Source organism: Dendropsophus ebraccatus, chromosome 6 (assembly GCF_027789765.1).
Source record: "Dendropsophus ebraccatus isolate aDenEbr1 chromosome 6, aDenEbr1.pat, whole genome shotgun sequence".
NCBI classification, from domain to species: Eukaryota; Metazoa; Chordata; class Amphibia; order Anura; family Hylidae; genus Dendropsophus; species Dendropsophus ebraccatus.
Window position 1 is genome coordinate 84,322,311 of NC_091459.1, and position 18,028 is coordinate 84,340,338.

An 18,028-nucleotide genomic window follows, 5' to 3' on the forward strand; every position below is an offset into this window, starting at 1 on the left:
GATAAGGCCAGAAGCAGGGTCAGATCAGTGGCCCAGATTTACTAAATCTAATTCTAAGTCAGTCACAGTAGTGTCTAAGACACAAAAGAAATGTGGCGCAAACTGTGCCAGAATTCTGGCACTTTTTCTATAGTAAATCTAGGCCAGTGTTCATATTAAAGGACAAGTGCCATGAAAAACTTTTTCCCAGTAATTGAAGCACATTACAAAGTTATATAACTCTGTAATGTTCTTCAATCACCTATCTGCCTCCCTTCCCTGTCTTTTCCCCCCTCCACCCCACACCAGGAAGTGTAAGAAACTCACACAGACCTGATTACTGTCGTCACCGTCACCAAGCTCTTCTCTCAGCTCCTTCTCCTGTTACACTAGCCTCCCCCCTCCCTTGCCTTGTCAGGTGACAGGCTTGCTCAGCTCCCATTGGCTAAACAACTGCAAGCCATCACTTGGACTGGGGAGGGGGAGGCTGGTGTAACAGGACCTAGAGCAGCCCTCCTGCTGATGACTCATCCTCACAAGAAGGAGCTGCCTGGTGACGGTGACGACAGTCATTAGGTCTGTGTGAGTTAGGACACTTCCTGGTGGGGGGTGGAGGGGGGAAAAGACAGGGAAGGGAGGCAGATAGATGATTGAAGCACATTACAGAGTTATATAACTTTGTAATGTGCTTCAATTACTGGGAAAGTTTTTCATGGCACTTGTCCTTTAAATCATGCCCCTCCCTCTGATGTCACACTCCCTGACAGTCTTGTGAATGCCCCTACTATGTATAAGACCATTTCCATACCAAGGAAAGGCTAACAACATGGTCTACATTTGGCCAGCAGGACTAGCATACATAATAGCTGTGCAGGGACACAGCTGAAACATGACTATTTAAAGGGGTTATCCAGGCTTAGAAAAACATGGCCAATTTATTCCACAAACATCACCTCCCCTGTCCTCAGTTTAAATTTGGATTTTGCAGCTCAGTTCTATTAAAGTGTCACTGTCGTAACAACTTTTTAAATTTGAATCAGCAGATGTGATATAAAGCAAGTTTACACTTTACATTCATAATTTCTTGTTTAATTATCATGCAGTAAAACAAAGCTATACTTACTTGTATATTGGTTCAGTCTCCTGAAGGCAGCTTTTTGGTCTTGGTTAAGGGGGGAAAAAAAAAACAAAAAAAAAAAAAAACAAAAACACACAAAAAGCCAGGAAGTCCCGGCCAGTAAAGAGCGTCACAGCTCAATGCGTCCATCAATCACATGACTGCCTTCTCTGAGTGCGCGCAGGTGACTGGGACTTCCTGCGTTTGATGTTTTTTTTTTTTTTTTTTTAACCAGCACAAGAGTAAAAAGCTACCTTCGGGAGACTGGACATTTAGCTTTATTTTAAACACTAACTAAAAAAAAATAAAATAAAATGTAGAGATTCTAAACTTGTTTTATATCACATCCTCTGCTGATTTAGATTTTGATAACTATAACAGTGACATTTTAAAATGGAGCTGAATTGTAATACCACACACAACCTGAGGACAGGGGTGGTGGTGTTTTTTGCATGAAAATAGCTGTGCTTTTTCTAATCCCAGATAACCCCTTTAATCCTCTAGGATCATAGTAAGGTATCAGGATGCTGGGTGTTCCTGCATTTTGATGTATGACAAAGTACAGATAATTCCTTAATGAACTAATGTAACAAACTATTTTCTAAGACTTCTTAGATTTGAGTGAGATACCAAAGACAAAGATAAGATATATTGCTAGTCATTTTCCTGATGACCTCAGAGAGGCACACTTTCTGGAGAGCCAGCACCATTTATAAGGTAGGTTTATGTCAATGTGGCCCAGTTTGCATAGTCTGAAATGTCTGATACACACAAATGGTTAATGTATATCCCTGTGACCGAACTAAAAGCAGCTTCATAAATCATTTGGCACATTTTACCACACTGAAGGACAAGCAGCTCATGGACAAATCCTGTGTGAGGTTATTTCAAGACACTTCTGTGGGCCAGAGACGATAAATGGCTACAGTAATGCTCCGGCAGCTGTAAGGGGAAGATAAAAAGAAATATTATGCATGAAAATGTACTTCCCGATCATTCACAAATACTGCACGGTTATATTTATTAGCTGCAACACCATTCCCTGTAGGTTTTATAAGATCACTAGACACAGCTAATGCCAATGCAACACTTGTTTAGTGCCCAGCTTTAGTACTTCTGGCTCTTGTACTTTTTTATTTTTTTAGTTATTTTACATTATCTAAAGAAAAGACATTTCAATTAATTTAATTATAAATGAGTTATCTAAATATTATATAACTTCATAAACAGTGTAACAATGTACAGGCAATGTTCTCGTGCAATAGAAAGTTATAGAGGTTAGACAGAGAGCAGAAAACTTCCTACCTCTACAATCCTCCACATTTTACCTCTGCCAGTCTGTGCGAATAACTTCCCAAGTTATGAGGGGGTGGAAGCAAGTGGTGGCAACGGCCAATAGCGGTCTGATGTTACCAATGTTGTGTTGTCATTGGGCAGCTGTGTGTGTGGATGTGGTTTCACCTGCACGTAATGCTCACAGTGCCCAAAACATGTTCCTGCCCCCTCTCGTCTGCAGAAGTTATCAGCACAGCTCTCCAGGCAACCCTTATAAGGGGAGTCTGTCAGCAGATTTATGCTGCCTGAGCCATAGGCAGCATCACATACCTAAAGCCTCCAGCCTCCCTGACCGACTATTTTAAACTAAGCCGTGGCACAAGGAAATTGTCCAACAGGTTGTCTCCCTGGCGGCTTGCCACCTCAAGCATGTTTCTCGCACAATGGTGGGAAAGTGGAGATAAGTTTTTTTCTTTCAAACACTGGAGCTTTTTAGTGCAGAATTTTGTCAGTAACAACAAAGGCAGCCTTGTGGGATCTAAATATTGTAACTTCTGTGATATACAATAATAAAGCCATGTAATACCTTGTTGGCTTTAAAATTTCTGAACACTGGTGTAGAGTAGCTTAGGCTATGTTCACAGTGTGTTTTAGGCATGTTTGTCATATGCACTGTGAAAAAACTTCAAACATACCCACAGAACCCCCATTCACCTGATGGATGCCAATAGAATTCACTCTTTATAACAGATAATATATCACCAAAAATAATAAAATTACACCAAAATGCAAAATTTCTGTTAATGCTGATCACCGTGTGGAATCAATTTTAATAATTCCGACAATTCTGGACATGGCAAAATCATTATATATTTTTATATATATTTTTTTATTATTATTATTTTAATGTATTTTTTTGTTTACGCTTTTTATTTTAAAAACAGGAAAGGGTGACAAACTTTTTATATGGTAGGTTTTTTTTGTATAAAAAAAAAGAAATAAAAAAATTCCCATACTTTTAAAGTACCACCAGGCCAAGCAGAAGCACTGGAGGCGGGCCGACCCACCCTTAGTGGGAAGAAACCCCAGCCCCTCCATGACGTGACTCCATTAGAATCAATGGAACCCTATCATAGAGGGGCTGGGGTTTCTTCCCACTAAGGGTGGGTCGGCCCGCCTCCAGTGCTTCTGCCTGGGCCTGGTGGTAGTCACTTTAGGTTCCCCTAAAGCAGTGCTTCTTAAACTTTTTCTACTGGAGCCCCACCCAACAGACCAAGGTAATACCTGGGCCTCACCAGACTGACCAAGAGGATGCTGGGCCTCACCATCTGTGGTGAAAGTCCATTTAAAAGCTGAAAATAATGCTAGGGCTACCTTTCACCCATCTCCTAAGCTCTATATACTAATAAAGAAAGTACAAAATAAATTAATAATGTTGCTAAAATTAGATTTTGGAGGACTGTGCAGATTATAGTTACTTTTGTGAAAACTGGCTCCCCAGCTGGGCCTCACCAACAACTAAGGGGCGCCTCACAGTTTGAGAAGCACTGCCCTAAAGGACTATAATATGCAATCAATAGACTACATATACTGATCAATGCTATACTTCTTTGCCACCCCCACTCTTTGCTGCACATGTGCCAACTGTGTATGCTGTGATCAATATTGATCAAGGCACACATAGGGTTAAATTCATAATTGAAGACAGGTGTTAGCTGTAACATACAGCTAACACACAATACATATAGCGCAAGCTCAGCTTCTGAGCCCCTGCTGTATGCAATGACCACCAGGCCACGGTAGAAAGACGTATTAGTGGTCGTTAAGAGGTTAAACAATGTTTACATGAAAAAAAAACAGAATACTAGGATATTACTTATCATTAATAAGTTCTGGTTTACTGAAGAAAACAAGCAGCAGCACACCTTTACTACCCATAGCCAGCACCATACATACCTGTGCTCCCAACCTGGTAAGGTATCGGACTCTTACGTCAAACGCACTTAGAGGACGGAACCTACTTTCTGAATTCTGCCTTCTTAGTCGCTCCTTTTCAGCCCTAAAGAATTATAATAAAGATCTCATAAACAACAATGTAGTAACACCACAGGCAGACTAGTCCAACAACACATTATGAGAGAAAACAAAAAATTATAGCTACAGTACATACAAAGTTGATTAAAATAACAGTAACTTCATATTCTATGATGCAGTTCTGTATGCTGAATTGTGTACATAGCGACTTATAGACCAGGGTGGCATGCTGTCTTAAGAAACAGACAGCAGCTCTATTTCTTAATTAAGGTTCTGACAAAAAAAATAAATAAATCTAAAAACAGGTAAACGTTTGAAGTTATATGTAACATAGGAGAATTTGTAAAGTTTGCCAATTCTACTTTAACCAGTACAGCAAAAACCAGAGACAAGGGCCAGATGAAGGAAAGCATTGCTTAGAAGCTAGGCTCTGATCCTACTAGTGTTGGTACATATCCACTGGGAAACCTTTCATTGACTTGAATGTTATTTTTACCAATGTTAAAGGGTTTATCCAGCGCTACAAAAACATGGCCACTTTTGCCCCGCTCGTCTCCAGGTCAGGTGTGTTTTGCGGGGAAGGGGACCATTCACATACATAACATACATTACAAAGTTGTATAACTTTGTAATGTGTGTTATCTTGCCGCACTTCCCCTTTAACTTGATCAGAGATGTCCCATAGAAATCTACAGGGGCAATAATAGAATTGTTTTATAGAGGAATGTAAAATATTGACTTAATATATAATATCTCAAATATTTGTAGGTTGGTAGGTGAATCATAATATATAGTAACCAGGGGAGCCCCTTTAAAAGGACACACATGTATAACAAACATATCTGTATGTAATCACTCCATGTTTCGGATATAAAAACGACAATACAGACAAAGGGCTTTCATAAGAATTTTATTTTAGTAACATTTTCATTATGGAAAATAGCCGTTTATTAAAGAAACTATTTAAAACTAATGTAAAAACAACATATACAGCATCAAATGTAAGTAGGCCTCTGTATTATAGAACACATATATTCCCTGAGTAACACAAGTGAGGACCACTGAGTTATATAGACAAAGAAGTTGTCTTTGAAATAAAGAAAACTTAAGTGCCTGAACACCAGAGCAAATGAGGACATGGTTAAAGGAATAATCCAGATTTAGAGAAAAACGATTGCCTGCTTCCAAAAACAGAGCCACATCTGTCCACACGCTGTTTGTGGCATTGCACCTCGGCTCTATTTACTTCCCACAGAGCTGAGCTGCAATATCAGAACAAACGTGTGGATAGGTGGGGCATGGTTTCTAGAGGCAGAAGCCACATTTTAATAATCCCATTAACCATTAAAAACCTCTGCTCTCAGGTAGTGCAAAGTGTCCGACTGAAAACTGCTTATACTGCAAGCCTGACAGACAGTAAGCAGTAATTTAACACTAGATAGACAGCTGCTGTATTGCCCAGTACCAACACAAACAGAACGTATGGACCACTCCTGCTGCTATTGGAGACACCAAAGTGTTTTATCAAGTACCCTAAAGGCTATGGACTCTTATAAATACATTTTATTATTATTGCATTGTACTTATTTTAGTGTAGAAATAAAAAAAAACTTAAAATCATAAACACACAAAGCAAAAAGAATAAAGCAGGCATGGAAAGCTGCTAGTGAGAAATCACATTAGAACTATTTACCTTTATACATTAAGGTACAGGTAGCTATATGCGCCACTGCAGTTTGTGTCAATGGTCCAAAGATGACACTATACCCGGGCTAGGAAAGGTACTGTAGTATTGCTCTACTTAGGCTGCATTCACACGTTCCGCTCCCAGCATCTAATTTCAGATACTGTCTGGACGGGGGAAAGTCCGTTACAGGCATTCCATGTCCGTGTTCCATGCGGAACACAGAACATATGAATGCAGCCTTACTTGAATTGGATGAAGGTGCAGTGATGCTGAGATAAATAAGGATTCAAGAGGCTGCAGCACTTGCATGGGCATTGCAGCCCAGTCAAACAAATCTGCAGGGCTGCCAGGAGTCGGATCCCTGAATATGTATTAATAATGACTTCCCACCACCAGGACTCAACAATGAAAGTGCTTCTGGGTAGATCATGGTGATACAAAAGATGCACATAGTGAATGGTATTTTTAGTATAGGTTCAACCCAAGTATTTATGTAAGGAAACATTTTATAAAAATACATTATAAGAATCTGTATATACAGCAAGTGCTAAATTTCTTCACAGCATGAAAACAACAGGGACTGAGCTCCTTGCAGCTTCCATCACAGTGTCAGCAATGTGGTACCATCATACCATGTAAAATCAGCCTGGGCTTGCAAGTCAGGCTAAAATACAGCAAACAGAATTCTGCTGTAAATATGTCAAGGGTCAACAAAGCTTGTTATCACCAATATATAGGTAAGCTGATCCCTGAGGGTCTGACCAGTGGGATCACCACAATCCTGAGAATGGAAAAACAAGTGTCCCCACAGTGAATGGAATGCCACTGCAGCTGCGCTCCTCTGTTGTGAGAAACTCACCAGTCTCTGTGCCTCTGTAGCAGCATTCTGGGGTCCCGTTCAACACGTCATCTTCTGCAGGAAACCAGGTACATGACGTGCAGCAGCAGTGCCACGGCCTGGCTGAGCAATAGCTCGCACAGCCAGTTAGTGACTGGGGCAGTGTCCCGCCCCAGTCACTTATTATCTGGGTAAGCAGTCACTCAGCCAGGGCCATGACGTTGCAGCTAGCGGAGCTGCAGGACCCCAGCTGATGTAAACAGGACCCAGGAGCAGCACTACAGAGGCACGGGGATGGGCGAGTTCACTTGTTTGTCATTTTCTCACCCACCCCACCCCTGCCTGCCATTTTTACAGTTTGTGGGACTTCTCTTAAGTGCCAACAGCTAGTAACTAGAAACAATGGCTACAGCCAAGATATTAGATAGCCTGCACTTCAGATGTGACTGGTGAACACACAACTAGAAGTTGAATTATGAACTATTTCACAATCCTTATTTCTAATATCTGTCCACTGCTGATTCAAAGAAAGTGCCTTTACAAAATTGGGAGTCTAAATAAAAGATTCTGTTTCACTGGACATAAACAGGCCAATGTAATTTAACCCTAGATAGTAAATGGCTCCAAACACATGGCACATGTTAAACATGGTCAGAAGCATAAAACTATACTTACCTAGTTTATGTTTGCCCTTGACCAGCAACTACAGCATAGACTAGGCTGTAAGCAACTAGAGTGGTGCTTTTAGATTATATGTAAAGTCCAGCGCTACAAAAACATGGCCACTTTTCTCCCTCTCTTGTCTCCATTTGGCTCCATTTACTTCAATGGAACTGAGTTTTAAACACCACCCAATGTGGAGACAAGAGAGGGGGAAAAGTGGCCATGTTTTTGTAGCACTGGATGACCCCTTTAACTTATGGGAAACCATAGGGAGCTATTTCTTAAGAAAATTCCCAGGACAATGTTATCAGATTTTTGGAAAAACAGTGATAACTAGAGATGAGCGCAACTCGAGCCATAGGCTGTATCCATGTTTTCCTGTACACCCTAGGGCTGCATCCAACATCTCTTGCCAACTCGTCAAACAATCAGACTAACATGCTTAAGTTGCGCTCATCCCTACTTACAGCATAGGTCTTTGTCATTCCCTATGGCCTGGGAGCAATTGTCATAAAATCTTCATTACTGGAAAAGGTTCCACATGTCAGGCCATACTGTATCAAACAGTACTATGGTCCCAGACACAAAGTGCTTCATTAGTAAGTGCTAAGAAGAATAATAGGAACTGTTACATTACATAAAGTGACCCATGGAAAGCGCAATAAGCCTTAGTAAACAGTTATAACAAGAAAGACGTAAAAACAAACCACACTGAGTATCGAGTGCTGTCAATAATGCCACGTAACCAGTGTAAACAGTCCAGGGCGACCATTAAGGCCTAGAACCGGAATTCCTTCCTTAGTACTGGCATACTAGAAAGAGGTTAGTCTATAGAATGTAATGTTGATATGACTATCTGCAGCAAGCTCAGAAGACACAAAGGCTCTTCGAGTTGACCGCTTGCTGACCGCTTACAGCATACAGGAAGATGACAATTATTCATCAGTTTCTTCTCTGCAAAAGATTATTATAAAATGTTACATCACAATGAGCAGGAACGGCAATGCTAGATAACTACTACAAAGCTTATACTAGGGGAGGTATACAGATCTACTCTACATCTATAAGACACTATAGGATAGAAACTAGTCCAGACAAACTGGATGTGTTGTCCACAGAACCATATCTGTTGTCAAGCAGAAACTGCAAGAAAGAAAGAAATTCCTGACTGGTTGATATGGGCAACATTAGGCCAGGCTCACACCACAATTTAGCCATACAATTGATACTGTAATAAAGCACACTGCTGGCCTGACCAGCTGGATGCTGTTGCCTTGACTTCAGTTGCGGGGAAATAAGTATCATGTTTTTTAAGACGGGAAAGCAAAATATATAGCTGGTTACAGTCATTCAGGCACTTCAGTTACAGGCTGTTCTTCTGTTCTAGCGTGCAACAACAAATGTATGCCTAGTAAAAATGATGTGAACATGGCCTTACCTATTGTATGTACTAGTTCTGGTACACCCTTACATTACTTCAGTAGTGCACTGCAGGAAGGATAAAGTCCTTTGCTGACACCAGCAACTGGGACAAGAGAAGCAATATCGGGCTGAATTACATTAGTAATATACAGCAGCTAGAGATATAGGAGGTAAAGAGCTCCTCTTATTGCTACTATTCTTAGGAACATAGCTTGTGGGATCTTCTAAAGCTCTCCAAAAGGCTGGGTTCACACCAGATCTCTCCCTCGGGTAGTATGTTTCAGGAAAGCCCCCAATAGATGCACTAAACACCTTTATATGGATCCATTAGTCTGACATACGTAGCTGCAAACAAAGTATCGAACAGGAAGGTAGACTACACCATTTCCATAAATTAAATTCTGTGACATCAACCACACAATGGGGGAGATTTATCAAACATGGTGTAAAGTGAAACTGGCTCAGTTGCCCCTAGCAACCAATCAGCTTCAACTTTTCATTCCTCACAGATGCTTTGGAAAATGAAAGGTGGAATCTGATTGGTTTCTAGGGGCAACTGAGCCAGTTTCACTTTACACCATGTTTGATAAATCTCCCCCAATGTCTTTTGTTGGGGGCACTGGTCACCTGTGTCGAATATTGTGGAAGCTCGGCTGCTGCACAACAGGAGTGCCCAGCAATAAGTAAGGCTGGGTTCACACTACGTTTTTGCGAACGTTTTTTTTCATCCATTTTCTTGCAAAAAGTGAACAACGGATGGAAAGATACAGACACTACATAGATGCTGCAATCACAATGTGACCATGTAATCTAAGGGTTTAGACTGCAAGGATTAGGGGTCTCCCTGCTCCTGTTAGGCTGGGGTTTTTTTGGGGGCAAAAAACGGATGGAAAAAAATGTATGCATGTGTGTGCATCCATTTTGATCAGTTTTTCCATTGAATTCCATTGTAAACACAAAAAAAAAAACAACACATCCAAACGGACTAAAAAAATTTAGTCGATCCTTTTTTTTTTTTAATGGGATTCAGTGGAAAACGGATCAAAACGGATGCACACACATGCATACATTTTTTCCATCCATTTTTTGCAAAAAAAAAAACTTAGTGTGAACGCAGCCTAAGCGCCCTATTCCACAGTAACGATAAATCGGCCAGATCGGCCCGATTCGGCCGATTATCGTTTAGAGAAATAGAGAGAACGATCAGCCGATGATCGTGTCATCGGCTGATCGTTCATTTAGGGCCAGAACTAAAATCATTGTTCTCCCACCGCGCATCGCTACGGTTGAATAGGGGTGCGCGGCGGACGACTAACGATTTGACAAGCAGCAGCATCATACATTACCTGTCCAGGCTTCTTCTCCGCGCTGTCTTCATCCCTGGGTCCCGCGCGCTCTATCTTCAGAATGGCTGGTCAGCTGACGGAGCGCTCAGCCAATAACAGGCTGGGACCGCCGTGGCCTGTGATTGGCTGAGTGTGGTCTGTCAGCTGACCGGCCATTCTGAAGATAGAGCGCGCGGGACCCGGGGATGAAGGCCGCGCAGAGAAGAAGCCTGGACAGGTAACGTATGATGCTGCAAGGGCTGCTAGGACATCGGTAACGATGTCCTTGCAGCCCTCGCTCAACGATCATCGGGCTGTGGAATAGGCCCAGTAAACAAGCGGCGATCTAGCAGATCGCCGCTCGTTTACATCATTGATCGGGCCCTCCTCGGCCCGTGGAATAGGACCCTAACCGGAGCAGGGAAACCCTTACTCCTTGCAGTCTAAACCCTTAGATTACATGGTCACATTGGGATTGCATTATCTATGTAGTGTCTGTATCTGTCACCCCAATGACACCCAGGTGACGTGATCACCATGACCTGGATTGGTCTCCATGTCAGCAGACCCGATGACAAAAAAAATAAATAAATAAAAAACTGGCCGTTAAGGGGATTGTCCATTAACCAGATAAGTTATACAGCATCTATTTAGAAGACATTTCCATGGCTTTTCATGATATATTCATTAAAGAGGCTGCTAAAGTAGCAGAAAAGGTTTCATCTCTTGGCACCTGGCACTCCACTTCCGGCTCTGTTTCTCCTTGGAGGTTATACCATCCAAGACAGGAGGGAGGAGGTACAATATTGTAACTATCACATGTGGGCAGAACCATTGCCGCACAAAGTTGCAGGAAGTGTTGACTTTTATATAGAGATGGTACCTGCCACATATGGAACAGGGGTTAAACAGATCCATTAATGGGCAATGGATGCACTGCTGGGCATCTATTACCACCTCTACTGCCATATGTTGGGAGCTTCAGCTAGTGTATACATAAAACAGAGGCCAAAAACAGAGTGTGAATCCAGCCTTTCATCATCTAGTGATACACATAAGCTGACAGGGTGCCCATAATCTAGAAGAGGCGTTTCCAAACCAGACAACCCTTTAAGGAGTTTTAAAGAATAAAAAGTTTATGACTCACGAAAACATTGCTTGTATAATACCCACTGCCAGCAAAACAAACAAGTCACACCCAGTATGCAAGGCACACAAGAATAATAGCAAACAAGCAAGCGAAGCACAGACATAAGATTAGCGTCTACAAGACGGGCAAAGTACTGTTAGGTTACAAGTGACTTATGACTGGCACACACACCACTTTAATCCTCAAAGACTTCACAACTGAAGACAAATTTACACAGACTTCACAACTGAAGACAAATTTACACAAACATTAGCTTTCCACAAAATCTTTATATTAGAGTATAGAAAAACCGAGAAAGGGAGTGAGACAGTGTAAAAAGCAAACAGAGGAAGAGCAGTCCCAACATACAACTAAGATTGCTACAGCCCCTTCATGTGTCCTAAAAAGGAACAATTCAGGGACTCCATAACAATCCGTCAATCATAAAAAGCTCATAGGAGACCAAGGTTGATAAAAATGGCCGATTTCAACCAAAACAATAGTCTGCTGGTTTTAATATAACAATAAACTAGTCTCTTGTGAGTCAGCCAACATGGTCATTGTCAGCCATCCTTATAACGTGTATGTGGGGGAACAAATGATTTTATTGTTGTCACTACCCAATCCCTTATGGTCCTTTTGTGTGTTATTTTTGTGTCTAACTGCTCACACCTGTGAGGCTCAATCCATCTCCAGCGGCAGAGAGACCAAGACTTACCACAGAAAGTGGGGCTTAACTACAGCTATGGGCAGAAGAGAAAGCATGCAAGCCTGGGCTGTGTACCTGAAATTTGTCAGCCTGACAAAATTTATCCACACTGCCCCTCAAAGGAAAATCAAGGCTTCCCTCTCATCACTGAACGCCCCTAAAGATCTCGGTAGCTGTCTCTTGTGTATTTTACTACTGTATGTACACAGTGCAGCCCTCTTCCACTTCCCTTTAGCTCAGTGCTTCTCAAACTGTGAGGCGCCCCCTAGTTGTTGGTGAGGCCCAGCTGGGAAGCCAGTTTTCACAAAAGTAACTATGATCTGCACAATCCTCCAAAATCTCCATTTTAGCAACATTATTAATTTATTTAGTACTTGCTCAATTAGCATACAGAGCGTGTGAGATGAGTGAAAGGCAGCCCTAGCATTGTTTTCAGCTTTCAAATGGACTTTCACCACAGATAGTGAGGCCCAGGCATCCTCTTGGTCAGTCTGGTGAGGCCCAGGCATTGCCTTGGTCTTTTGGGTGAGGCTCCAGTAGAAAAAGTTTGAGAAGCACTGCTTTAGCTTGTCATGAGCAGCAACAGTTCAGCTCTAAATATAACCTTCCTTACTGTGCTGCTCTTTTAAATGTCTCCTCGTATAGCACGTTGCACAGCCTGTGCATCAGCAAACCCTTGTCCCTCCAGAGGCCATCTGGAGTACTGTAAATCCTCCTCCAGTAAAGCTTAAAGTCACACTGTCACCTGCTTTTTGCATTCTGACATCTCTGACATCTTCTCTAAACCACCACAATATGGCCAAGAATCTGCAGCAGAGACCACTGGCCACTGTTGCTGTTTTGACACCAGTAATATTTAACCAACATTTTAATTTAAAATATTTTTGTTTGTAAGTTACAATTTAAAGGGATTGTCTGGTGCAGAGAGGTCTGTTCTGTCTATGCTGAGTGGTCATCTCCTGTCCACATGGCACATCAGCAGAAGTTCTGAAGAGGACAGCTGCAGCGGAGCAGGATGGGCAAGTATACACTTCTGGCAGCATGATAAATTATCTATTTACACCAGACAACCTCTTTAAAAAAAAATAAATAAAAGCCAGTACCAAGAACCAATACCAGAAATTTTCTGTTGCAGATTTTACAACAACTATTATAGGCAGCATTTATTACAGCCGTCACCTGAATTCCTCATCTGAAGGTGCTGAATTCCATGCACTTTTATTTCAGCCCATAATCTACCGTACATATATTGTACGTCCTTGAATAATTCTAGCTTAGCGTCAATCCTTAGTCATTTAATTTACAATGCATGTAGAAAAAGTCTGCTATGTGTAGATTTACCCTAATAGTTGCAAAGCAGTAGCAACTGAGTTAAGCAGCAAGGGAAGCAGCAGGAAGCATTAACAGGAGGAGGCCCGGCAGCTGCAGCACACACAGTCACACTGAACATTAAAGGCCCAATCATTAGAAAACTGGTACCTGCCCTTAAATCATGGTGGGAACTGTAGTGTCTTTATACATAAGAGTAAAATGTTGTTGGCAACTTTGACATGTACAGATAAAAGCCTTTAGGGCAGCTTCACACACACCGTATCACAGCAGATTTTATGCTGCAGGTGTGCAGCAGATTTGATCTAAATGATTGAACACAGCATCAAATCTGTAGCGGATCCTGTATGTGTGAATGCACCCTTAATGAGGTTTCTAGTTTCTGCAAATTAAACTTATCTGTTGTATAATTAAGTTAAAGTATGTGCACACTTGCATAAAGCAGGATCTGACTTACAGTGAGCTCAGACTACCAATAACCTTTGAGTATCAATGCCTTGCAGTTTTCTAGAGCTCTCAATTATAACCATTAGTTTACTTACAGACACTCTCCGACAAATTTCTGTCCATATAATACTTATTCACCAGCCATATTATTAGTGTAATCTGTTTCATCCCAGCTCTGCTGCATCTATACATATTGATCACTTTCATTATTGCAGCTGGTCATGTGATCACCACAGGTATGCAGCCTCATGGTTACAGTACACTTATCAGTGGACTCTCTAAGGCCATGGCAAAGTTTGTAGCGTAAGTGAACAGGATGAAGGATCCTATTCAGCAAATGTATCAGAGATAAAGGAAACTGAAGTATTGATACACAAAGCATTTCATAACATTGCATAACCTTTCAGTGTACAATAGAGACTGAATGAGAAGAATCCTTACCTTATTATTGTATAAAACAAAAAAACTGATTTGTACTTACTCAATGGCTGCTTGTTTCTGTAGTTTTTCTCTTTCCCATGAAGAAAGATTAAGATCTCCACCTATGAAGAAGAAGATGGCTTAAAACTTAAAGTTTATCACAATGCATAAGAAGATGATACTTGGGAGATATAATCTTTCAAAATGATAAATGCCTTTATCAGAAACCACCTACTTTATTAAAAGTAAAATAAGAGATCTATCAGCAGGTTAGACAAATCTAACCTGCTGATAGTCCTCTAGTGTGCCGGGGACACTGAGAAGGAAGGTGTGTGTGTTACCTTCCTCCTCCGCACCATTCCCACGATGTCAGTTTGGGTAAACTTTGCTTTGTAGCACCACTGTGACATCCAGCCCACCGCCACCATTGATACAACTGGGGAGGGAGGGCCTGATGAAGCGTCAGTGCTCCTAACAGTGCTCTAGAGCAGAGTTTATCCCAACTAACAGTGCGGGATCAGAGCTGAGGAGGACGGTAAGACACATACCTTCCTCCTCAGCGTTCCCTGCACTAAAGGGGGCTATCAGGTGGTTAGATTTGTCTAGTTCCCCTTTGATGTAGTAGGCCAATTGTCACACCACTGCAAAGCTGCCTATCTTTATATTGTGTGGTCTAGACATGGAAGAGCAGCATGGACATAAAGTGTGAAATTTACTTACCTCTAAGGTGGTTTACAAAGTACAACATGACAACGGATACAATGGCCACTGCAAATAGAGAAGGACAAAGCCATGCATAAGGACAGAAACATTTATGTCAATCTACTCAAATCTGCTACACAATATTATAGACAGGCGGGGAAAACCTACAGTGGCTCATACCCATCTCAATGACATGAAGCAAAAATAACTATAATAATACACACACACACACACACACACACACACACACACACACACACACACACACACACACGTACTTAGCCACTCAGACAGATTATGCAACAATACTGCTACCTAGGGCACTTTTACATGTATAATTTATATAATTTAATGCCTAACTTCTTGGAGACACAGCTTATTGTTTTTGCTCCATGACAAAACTTAGTTTTTCCATCAAAGGAACTGCATGGGGCTTGTTTTTAGTTGTACTTCTTAAATGTTATTCTTTGTTTTATTGTATAATATATGTAGAGAAAACATGGAGAAAAAAATGCTGCTACATTTTTGAGTGTTTAGGCTACTATAAAAATGACATATTCATTTTATTGTGTGGTTTAGTAGGACTACAGGTGTTTACCAAATGTAACTAGCATTGCATTGCCAGTTTCTGACATGCACGGTACATGGGAGGATGAGACCACTCAATACATAGAATTTGAGGTTTTAAAGCAGTTTTTAAGCAACACTGCCTTATACCCAAAAGGAACTAAGCAGGAGGAATTTAAGAACTAGTTACAGGGTTTGTCTAGGGAGCAGAATATGGCTGACTCTCTCTGCCCCTTAGTGCTCTTTTCCTCTCTCCCCTTATCTTAGAAGTAGTACTGAAAGTTCAGATCTTGAGAGGAAATATCTTATGTAATCAACTTAATAAAATCCTTACTACAGATGCAAGCACTAAAGAAGACTTCTAAAAACAGATATCCTCGGGAATCCAATATGACACCAGCAAGAATGGCAATAATAGCAAGACCCAGGTTCTGGATGGACTGCATACTGCAATGGAAATAAAAGAATAAATGTAATGTAAAGAACACATTCAAAGGATCATTAATACTATTTTACAAATGAAAAAGTGTACGAAAAGTGTACGTCGTTCTACTTACAATCCATATGCAGTACCCAGTTGATGTTCAGGGACCACAAAAGCAACCATAGGCCACAATGCACAAGCCAGAAGAGAATAGGACACGCCTAACAAACTCTGATGAATCAAAGAAGAGCCAACATAAGTAAAAGACATACATTTATATCCATAGACAGTGATCATTATAGCAACAGGCACATATTTTATCATCAAGAATCAAAGACCCCAAGATAAAAGCAGCGGGGGAGCAAGCATTTGGATTTACACATACCATAGCAATCCAGGGATTCCACAAAGTAAAGGCCAACATGAGATGAGCAGTAAGAGTAGTCACCACAGCGCACATAACCCAGATAATGTTCTTCCCAATTCGGTCCACCATGAAACCAAAGACCGGTGAAAGCGGTGCAGAGATGATGTAAACCACACTAAAAAGAGTAAGAAAAAGGCAAAAACAATATCAACTATAATTAGTAATTACAGCCAAACCATTCTGTAAGCGGTTATCTGAGCACTACAGTTTCCATACTGCACAAGGTCTCTTTATGTAGTAGTGTATAGGCATACCTGTTTATGGCTCCTGCTTGAAGAGGTGAAAACTGAAATTTCTCAATAAAGAAAACTCTACATACGGAAAAAAAAAAACAATTGGGTTATTTCAACATCAAACTAGACTAAACACAAAATAATGAAAATACAACTTTAAAGAAATAACATGCAGGATGCTACAAATGATCCTTTTTTATGTAGAATATGTCAAAAATACATTTACGGTAAATGGTCAGGGGCTTCATACTACATGACCAGCATGAATTTGGCTCAGAACCTCCTACAACTTACAAGCAAAGGCTGCACTTTTTCAGAAAAAGTTCAATGACGAGCCAGGAACAGGGCAAAAACTCAAGATTGCAGCTTTTCACTGGCTTCTCCCCACCCCATTGCACTTGAATGCCAGGTTTATTCCAATCTGTGTACACAGAGTTTGCTCATTGCAATGAGGGAGCCTCTGCTTGATTAATGCTGCCTGTGGTTCACACAGCAAGTATCAGAGGGGTTGTTCCTTTTAGGGTGCCTATACACGTAACGGATCCGCAGCGGATTTCCACTGCGGATCCCTGCCCTGTACACTCTATGGAAAGACAAACTTGCAGCAGGATGGACATCCCGCTGCGAGTACGTCAGCAGCCCGCCCTGTTAACCCCCGCTGGAGCGTATACATCACCTTCTCCGCGCTCCGGCTTGCTTCGGGGGTTCCCGGCACGTCCCGCTCGGCCAATCGGTGCGCTGCCCTGCCGCAGCGCACTGAATGGCTGAGCCGGCCGTGAAGGCGCCGGGAGCCCCGAAGCAAGCCGGAGCGGGCAGCAGTGAAGTATACGCTCCGGTGGCGGGGGTTAACGGGGCGGACTGCTGACATACTCACAGCAGGATGTCCATCCCGCTGCGAGTGTGTCTGCCCATAGAGCCCATAGCCTGAAATTAGATCGCCAAACTGCAGTATCTAGTCTAGACTCTAAATGATTGGACATGCTAAAATCAAAGTACAAAATATATAATGCATACTTACTTTCCAAGGCCAATGAAAGGAAAGACAGCAACATAATAGCAAACGCATATTAAAAATATCAACCAGAGGCTAAGTGAAAAATCCTTGACATCAGTCAGCTTGATGACTTCACCTGGAGGAAAATTAGAAAAAAACAACATAATATATGGAGAGCATCTGAATTATACACTGACTGTATTCTACAGACGGACTTGGTACAGTCATTGTTTGGCCTGGCCTGCAGACTCAGGTTAGAAAGGGGGGGTATCAAAGTAGGGACACTCTGTATTTAACACTTCAAACA

General features: G+C 41.6%; 1 protein-coding gene across 2 annotated transcripts in view; it reads right to left on the reverse strand.

The window, feature by feature from the left end:
* Positions 1-1,917: 1,917 nt before the first annotated feature.
* Positions 1,918-18,028, reverse strand: part of MFSD1 (major facilitator superfamily domain containing 1) — a 31,888-nt gene continuing 15,777 nt past the window's right edge. The window contains exons 9-17 of one of the 2 annotated variants that reach the window (XM_069975275.1): positions 17,746-17,857; positions 16,749-16,805; positions 16,453-16,609; positions 16,201-16,298; positions 15,978-16,090; positions 15,095-15,142; positions 14,436-14,496; positions 4,328-4,430; positions 1,918-2,038 (exon numbers count right to left, since the gene is read on the reverse strand). In XM_069975275.1, coding sequence (XP_069831376.1) covers positions 1,979-2,038; positions 4,328-4,430; positions 14,436-14,496; positions 15,095-15,142; positions 15,978-16,090; positions 16,201-16,298; positions 16,453-16,609; positions 16,749-16,805; positions 17,746-17,857 — 809 coding nt within the window. In that variant the 3' untranslated portion in view covers positions 1,918-1,978. Of the gene's footprint in view, positions 2,039-4,327; positions 4,431-5,298; positions 8,548-14,435; positions 14,497-15,094; positions 15,143-15,977; positions 16,091-16,200; positions 16,299-16,452; positions 16,610-16,748; positions 16,806-17,745; positions 17,858-18,028 lie in introns of those variants that run through there. The other variant, XM_069975276.1, reaches the window with a different exon arrangement.